We start from the raw sequence: 8,226 nt of genomic DNA, 5'->3' as shown, positions 1-8,226 counted from the left end.
CAATGTGAGATTAAATTTTACTCCCAGCTAATGCAACCATACATATGAGCCAATGAGAATTTCAGAATTTGAATTTTATGTGGTCCCAAGGCCCAACAACAAATTCCTACACATAATACCCTGGTGAGCTGCTATTTGCTAGTTGCTAGATAACATCTTGAAGAACTGCTATTTGCTAGTAGCTAGGGCTAAACAAAGTTTATTTAGTGATGCCCGTTAGTTCGATGTGCTGCATGTTAGTTTATTTATTGTACTGCGTTGTAAAGTTGCCACCTGTGAGACAATATGCAACCAAGCAAGTTTAATTCAAATGAATTACGAAAGTGGATCGTGTATGCGTAAGACTAGCCATAATGGGAGTATCTTAAGTAGTACTCCCTCCATTTGATCAATATTTGTTAAAATTCAAGTATATCTACACATTAAAGAGTATCTTTTTAGGAATCACCTAAAGCGTAAGACTAGTCTGTGGTGGTACTAAAACGTTGTTGCTCCGGTTCGCCTTGCAAGTTACTGGAGCACTACCCACCAAAACTGTGCTTGGTGGCGAGAGACACGGAGACATGCTGCGAAGCCACGCAAGCCCAACGCAGGAAACCCGCTGGCGCTCGGGACCCCGAAGTCCCCAACTCCCCATGCCATGCACACCCCACCCCCATCAACTCCATGGCCACCTCTGGTCGACGGTTAATGAACTTTGCACGATCATGCAATGCAAGAGCGCGCCTCCCCACTGAACACATGCATGCACATCACATCCCTTTCACCTCCTGTCCATGCTTCGCCACTCACCACCAACTCACAATTACTAATAACTTCATTAGTTGGGTCGACCGATCACAGTTTACATGGATTAATTCTGTGATCTTACTTACAAGCAACCATGCACGCGCGTTGACAGGTGGATGATCGAGCAACAATCAGCAACGATCGAGTGCGCTACCACTACCTGGTTACCCAGCAGCTTACACCGCGATCCCCCTGCTCTTGGCGCCCTTGATCTCGCCGCAGTCGCAGAGCAGGTAGCTCAGCATGTTCACCACGCTGCTGCCGATGGACGTCACGCTCAGGACCGGGCTCACCCTCACCCCGCCACCACCACGGCTCGAACCACCACCCCCATAACCATAGTAGTAAACCGACCTCCCACCACCGCCGCCGCCGCTGTGAACACCGGGCGCCGCGGCCGTCGCCGTTGCCGGAGCGACTTTCTTGCAGTGCGGGCGGTGGCCAGCACCGGCGGACTGGCTCCGCATGAGCGGGAACGCGGGGCAGGTGAACCGTCCCCCGGACGTCGCCGTGGTGGCGGAGTTGACGCTGCTGCTGCGCGCGAACGGAGACCCCCACGAGCGCACTGCCGGCGGCCTTGTCGTCTTCTGCCACGCCGGTGGTTGGGGCTGCTTGAGCCGCGCGTGTGGGGTGGGCGGCAGAGGCGGCACCGGGAGCAGCTTGCCGTCGGCGAAGAGGCGGTCGGCCGGCGCGACGTCGGCCGCGGCCGCGTTGGCAAAGTCGAACTCCGGCTCGGCCGGGAGGCGCCGGCGCCGGCGCGACATGAGGAACGACGACGTGTCTGACCGGCTTGGCGTGGTCGGACATGTGGTCGCCGTTGCTGCGAAGGTGGCGAGGTCGTGGGAGAAGGAGATCCTGGGGCTGATCAGCTCTGCCGACGCTTCCTCCTCCATTGGACCAGGGGAGCTGTCAGTAGAGAATGCGATGTGAGAGCTAGTGCTGGAAGAGGGTGAGAGGAATGTAGATATAAATAGGAGGTGTCGTGTGCCAGGACGACCGGACCAGGACCGTGCTGTGCAAATCTCGCATCCTGAATATGAGAGTGAGGTGAGGTGAGGTTGATTCCCTCTCACTCGTATGGGTTGGGTCCTGGTCCCTTGTTGGTCGGTCACCTACCTAACTGAAAAAAATGAATACTCCCTCCATTTGATCAATATTTGTTAAAATTCGGGTATATCTACACACTAAAGAGTATCTTTTTAGGAATCACCTAATTTATGTTTACGTTTTTGGTTACCGGAACACGATCCTAGCTAGCTGATCCTCATTTGTGTTTCACCTCAAGGCCTTCTCCAAACTCAGACAAACTTGAACATAAAAAGGCTAAGATTGCTCGATGCCCCTTTATAAGGGCATGCTTGTTCTTTATAAAAACTAACTAGATATACGTGTAGACTTTTACAAAAGTCGCATGGGCCAAACTTATTTATATGAATATGTAACATACATATAGATAAAAGTAGTATATATGTACGCTGTTATTGGCTCATCAGCGGTGATTCGCCGGTTGGTGGTGATTCGGCGGTGGCAGCATGAAGTCAGGACCGCGGGGCAGTGTGTCTCGAGTCTACTCAGATTGTCTGGCACGAGACTAGCCGATCTATCTATCTCGAGGCTAGTGGACTGTTTGGCTTCTTTTTTAGAGCAAGTTCAATAGTAGAGCCAACCGTTGGCTATAAGCCAAGTGTCATATTATCTATAGTCATTGTAGAGCCAATATGTACAATAGTGAGTTATAAAATTATTCTACTTTATCTATATATGGCCCACCATTCACTCTCACATAGTGCCTAGTAGCACGTCTTTAGAAATTTCTTTGCATAAATCCACTCATCTTCTCTCTCCTACTCTCTCTCTTCCAACTAAGTAACAATATATTATTTTAATCTTTATAGCCGGCTGATTAGGACTTATTATACTTGCTCTTATAGTCTCGCTCCACACGCACTGGAATGTTTCGCATCCTCTTAGCCGGAGAGGCAGGCAAATATTTTGGTTATTTTTTCACGCGCTAGATTGTTCACGCTAACGGTCGAGTTGTCTTGTGAATGGTGTATCTATAATTGGATATGTTGGGTTTAGATACGACTTAGGAAGTCTCACATTTAATACTAAATTAATTGGCTAATTACGCAAGAGCTCAATTTGAGTGGGGGGTTGTACTGGGGCAAGCATCGTTCGCTATTGATTTCATGATCTTGATTGATGACTTCGATTAGTTAGCAGCCTAGATCGTGCATGAATATTTCCCCAATTAGTTTGTACGGATACGACTTGCAATGGCAGATTGCTACGACACTGTTGGTGCAGTATCGCGCGACGTGGACGAAGAAGAAACCCGAGCGAAGCAACCAAGAGCAGAGTATGATGGGGGAGTGGCCTATCTAGTCTAGTCCCTGTCTCCATGAATGAATTTGAACGGAATTGAATTGTGAGCGCAAGACATGGCGGCATGGGCTTTGCTTCTGTTTCGTGCGCATTTCGATCGATCAAAACCTTCCAAACCGTATCCCTCTCCGGACAGGCAATCACAGCAGAAAAGGAAGCTTCGAGCCTGCCTATTTTTGGATCGGAGAAAGGGAATGCAGCAGCAAAGTAGCCAAGTAGGGCTCTGCTCTGTCGGCCTGAAGATGAAAGAAAAGGGGACAAGGACGTTGAAATCATCTTGCTCGTGTTTCTCAGATAGGTGAAACATTCGTCTACATCGGGTTAGGTAGAAACCATGGAAACATTGCCAACGTAAATTCTTTTTCCCCGACCGTCAAGCGTGCGTGTGTGTGTGTTTGCACGCATCGGGATATATATGACGTGTCGTGCAGTACGTCGTGGTAAACTTGCATGGAGTATGGAGCAACCGGGTTTGCTTTCGGACAGTGGACAAGCCCAATTATTATTCGATGGTCGACATGGACACACGCCTTTACGCTTCTGTGCAATGCTGGCTGGACCAGAATGCATTTGATTGGGAAGAATTATTGTGCTGCACCATGCACCCAAAATGACCCATATGTGCTCTAGATACACGATCTTTCACCAACTTTTGCAAGTTGAGCAAGCCAGCCACTTATTTGCCCTAAATGGCCCTTAAGCAAACCTTTAAACATCTCTTGTCTTTTGAGTCCAGCTGAGATCATTTTTGAGCAAGGGTTAAGCAAAACCAGCAGGTTAGCTAGGTTTTTCAACATATATGTTGAAAACGACATAGTCATTTGAGTCCAGCCAAGATCGTTTTTTTTTTGCCCAATAAAGGGCCCTCGACCATTTTCGGAGAGTTTAAAATCTTTGAAAACTAACCATGCTAATTGACACCCTAGTTATTTTTGGCAAAAAAGGGCCAAGTTGTTTGAGTTCAGCCAACTCAACTGGCATGTGTGTAGTCGACAAACAAGCTAGCACGACTGAGATAACCAAAAAAAGGCCATAGATGGTTGACTTTTTTTGGACCAACTGGTAGGAGAACTAGTTTTTCATTAAGAGGAAAAACGGACACTCTCTACATAGATGGCATGTTTTGATTATGCTGGAAACATGCCAAAACCACCCGAAAAAAACTCAAAGAAAGGCCCTAGTCTTGCTCAGCTGGCAGAGTCCATGTGTATACCGCGAAGGAGCGCTCTCTTTGCATGATGTCCTCCCTCGCTATCAAAGCCACCTCGACAAACGTTAGGGTTTTCGCCGTGAAGGTCCGGCGGTTTCTTTCCTTCCAGGCATTCCAAAGCACGTAAAGAAAGTGTCCACTAATGCGGTGTTGGATGTACTTAATTCGGCTTCCGTGTGATAAGCTCATCCCACCATGTTGTGATGGATGGGAAATTCTGGCCCTAGGATTGGTTGGTGTTGTCGTCCCACGACTGAACCAGGTTCTTGACGGCGGTGGTGAGAGGGCAGGGTTGGGTTGAAAGTATTTCAAGAACCAAAAGTAGTTAAAAGTTTGCATAAGGACCACTTAGGTTAAAGAGCAATTTCTCAAAAAAAAAAAAAACTTTCGGTGATAGAGCTGCAAGCAAGCCTGACCCTGTGTCATCACTGATTAAGGGCATCTCCAGCGGCGCGACGCATTTTAATGTCCGCGAGCGTTCATTTGCGTCGCGCTGCGGACGCTGAAATGACCGTTATTGTCCGCGCGTCCGTTTGCGTCTGGGGTCTGCACCAGCGGGGCGACGCATTTTTTTTCTTTTTTTCCCTTTTCTCAATTAAACATAGTTTCAAATATTACATTTTGAAACATGATTTTACACATACTAACACATAGTTACGAACATGGTTTACACAAACTAACACATAGTTTGAACCATGGTCGATACAAATATAAAAAATTATAAATAGAAGCCAGTTGTGTTGATTTCAGTATGTTCGCTGCCAAGAAAGAACATTCGAGGGCACACCCAATCACCCAAACTGGAAAATCCAGCGGGAGGAGATGGTGCCCTTGTTGGTTCTACCGATGAGGCGAACAGACAGAAACCTCGACTACTGGCTTCGTCTAGCCGGTAGCCAGATTCGCTGCAAAGAAAGAACACTCGACATTCTAACTATCGGTGTCGGAGCCGGAGTCGTCGGTGTGGTAGTGCCTGCGGCAGGCTGTGTCGTCGAACACCTTGACGATCATCTCGCCGTCCCCCTCGTAGAGGAAGGTGAGCTGCCAGCCGGGCTCGAGCGCGAGGTCGCGGGCGAACTTGTCCCACCCCGCGTGCAGGTACATCTTGCCCTGCCCGTTGAACAGGACCTCCACGGTCCAGCGGCAGAAGTTGCAGCTTGCCTCCCGTAGCTGCAAGTGCGTCGGCTCGACGCCGTCGACGAACTCGGCGAACTTGTCCGGTAGCCGCTTGATGGCGAGTGGGTCGTCGTCGATGCGGAGGAGGAATTCGAAGCAGCGCTCCTCCTGCGAGGACGAGGAGGGCGCAGGCGACGGCGAGCGTGGGGCCGTAGCTGCTCCACCACGGCGACCCCTGCCCCGGCAACGGGGGCGCCCAGGGCCGCGGCCTCGACCGCCTCGCCGGCCACCAGGACCGGCCATGGACTTCCTCGCGGGCTTGGCTGCGTCGCAGGAACACCTAGGCGGCGCTACGGTCAAGCTTTGTGGTGGCTAGAGTTTCTTTGGAGGAGTGATGAGGAAGAAGAACGCGCGCCCCTTTATATAGGCCGGCGGCATGCGGTGGCCGCGGGATGCGTGGCGTCGCCATTAGCGTGGTTGGCGGAGGTGGGCGGCCGCTCGGCAGCCGAGGCATCGTCGCCATTAACGTGGCGCAGAGTGCGACGATGCGGCTTTGCGCGATCGGCGCGTTTGAGAAAACGCATCGACGCAGGGTCGCCGCGGGCGGGCTCGCCAAACGTCCGCCAGACGCGAGCGGATGTTTTCGGACGTCCGCAGAGACGGATCCGAGACGCATATTCGGGCCAGGTTTGCGTCTCCGCGGACTGCCCGGTCACTTTGCGTCGCCCGCTGAAACAGTCACCAGACGCATTTCCGGTCACGGCGGACAAAAACGGTCGCTGAGCAACCGTTTGCGTTGCGCCGCTGAAGATGCCCTAACAAGTTAAGTTGCACTGATTCGTTAGTTCCACCGAACGAAAAAACAATGATGCGGTGGTGATTGGTGAAGACGAGCTAGCCGCGGACTAGGGATAGGTAGGGTGGTGATATGTCGTGATGGTCAAAGCGTAGCGGGGCCTCTCCCGCCTCTGAAATAGGAGCGCCCATGTATTCAGGGAAGCATGTACGCATGCATTCGCTAGAACAACTGTTTGGATCGTGTGTACAGTCATTTTAGGGGGAAACTATTCCTCCTCGGCGCCCACTGTTCTTCTGTCTTTGACTGCCGTCGATCTTGCACCGTGCTGTCTGGTTACAGTTTCTGACAGTGTTTGGCCTTGGTTGGATCGGGGTCCCAGCTCCTGGATCTATGGTGCTGGATCTTGGCATCTTGTAGCCACCCTTCACTGTTTAACTCGGGAACTAGGAAGGGAAATGTAGAGGCATGTTGAAGAACTAGGAAAATGTTGAGCCACGTTTACATGTCGTGAATGCCTTTTCGTCTATTGTTTGTCTCGTTCTCTCATAGAGAATGCTCACTCAATCAGCATTTGCCGGCGCTCTGTATCTTCTCAGGTCCTTAGGGCATCTCCAACGCCCGGAGATCCAAACGCAAAAACGGACTCCAACTTCGTTCGTTTGGGTAAAACATGCTCCCAACGCGCGGACCTAAATTAAAAATGGACAGCTGCCGCGTTCGGAATGACCCAAAATCGGACCAAATTTGCGATGCTTTTGGGGCGAGCCGGACAAGCGCGGGCGTGCTTTTTCATCCGCACATGTCCGTTCGTGGCCCATTTGTCAGTGACAAAAAAAAAGCCCCAATAACTTCTCTCTCCTCTGTCTTCTCTGTTTGCTTTTTGCCATGGATACTTCCATGGCTGTCCGCCGGAGTTGAGCTCGCCCGGCTAGGTTTCGCCGTCGCCCTCGCCTGGAGGTCCTCAACGCCGCCGCCTCCTTTTTTTTTATCAATGCTGGAAGTCACCGGAGCCGAAATGGACCTCGTGCCGCCGGACTCGATGCCGACGAGCCCGCCATGGCCGAGCCACGGCCGCGCCGCCCTGCCCGCCATGGTCAAGCCTTGCCCGCGCCGCCCGCCATGCCGTCCTGGCGCGCGCGCGAGGCGCGATCCCTCCGGCCGGGAGCCCCCTCCGCGCCGCCCCTCTCCTCCATTCCGTCGCCGCCCATGCCAGTCGCCCGCGACGGCCGCGCCGCCGGTGCGCTCCTGCCAACCGCCGCGACGGCCGCGCCGCCCTCGCCCGCGACGGCCTCGACCCGGTGCGCTCTTGCCTGCCGCCGTGCGCTGCTCCCTGCCGCCGCGCCGCCCTCGCCGGCGCCGACTCGACGCGCTCGCCCCTGCGCTCACACTGCCGCCGCGCGGCTGCTCCCCGTGCCGCGAGATGCAGACCAGAAGCCGCCGCCCACGGTCGTCGTGCGCGCCACCGGCATGGGCGGGGCGCCGCCGGCCTCGTCGGGCACGGGCGAGGCGGGCATGGGCGAAGCGGCGCTTGCCCCGACGGCCGCGTCGACCACGGGCGGAGCTGGCATGGGCGAGGCGCCGGCGGCCTCGTCGGGCACGGGCGGGACGGGCATGGGCGGGCGGCGCTTGCCGACGGCCGCGTCGGCCACGAGCGGGAGCGGCCATGGGCGGGGGCGGCGCTGGCCGAGTCGGCACGGGCGGGGACGGGCACGGCCACGGGTGGGGCGAAGGCGGCCGCGGGCGTGGCCTGCCAGGACGCCGCCGGAGCTCGTCGCCGGAGCCGTGGCATGGCGGGGCGGGGTCGCTGGGCTGGTTCTTGCCAACTAGTAGTAGTATAGCTGGAGAAGAGGAATAGGGATTTGGGTCGTGCGCGCGTTGGGGAAAAAATAAAGCCACGGACGTCGCGTCTGTCCGCGTCTCCAGA

The 8,226-nt window shown here is 53.7% G+C and overlaps 1 protein-coding gene across 1 annotated transcript; it reads right to left on the bottom strand.

The window, feature by feature from the left end:
• Positions 1–788: 788 nt before the first annotated feature.
• LOC139837483 (uncharacterized) lies at positions 789–1,737 on the bottom strand. Its single transcript, XM_071826913.1, has one exon. It carries the CDS (start codon positions 1,680–1,682, stop codon positions 966–968), a length of 717 nt encoding a protein of 238 aa, XP_071683014.1. The 5' UTR covers positions 1,683–1,737; the 3' UTR covers positions 789–965.
• Positions 1,738–8,226: the final 6,489 nt, after the last annotated feature.

This window comes from Lolium perenne, chromosome 3 (assembly GCF_019359855.2).
Source record: "Lolium perenne isolate Kyuss_39 chromosome 3, Kyuss_2.0, whole genome shotgun sequence".
NCBI lineage: Eukaryota > Viridiplantae > Streptophyta > Magnoliopsida > Poales > Poaceae > Lolium > Lolium perenne.
The sequence above is the reverse complement of the archived record's forward strand: the minus strand, read 5'-3'. Positions and strand labels throughout refer to the sequence as shown.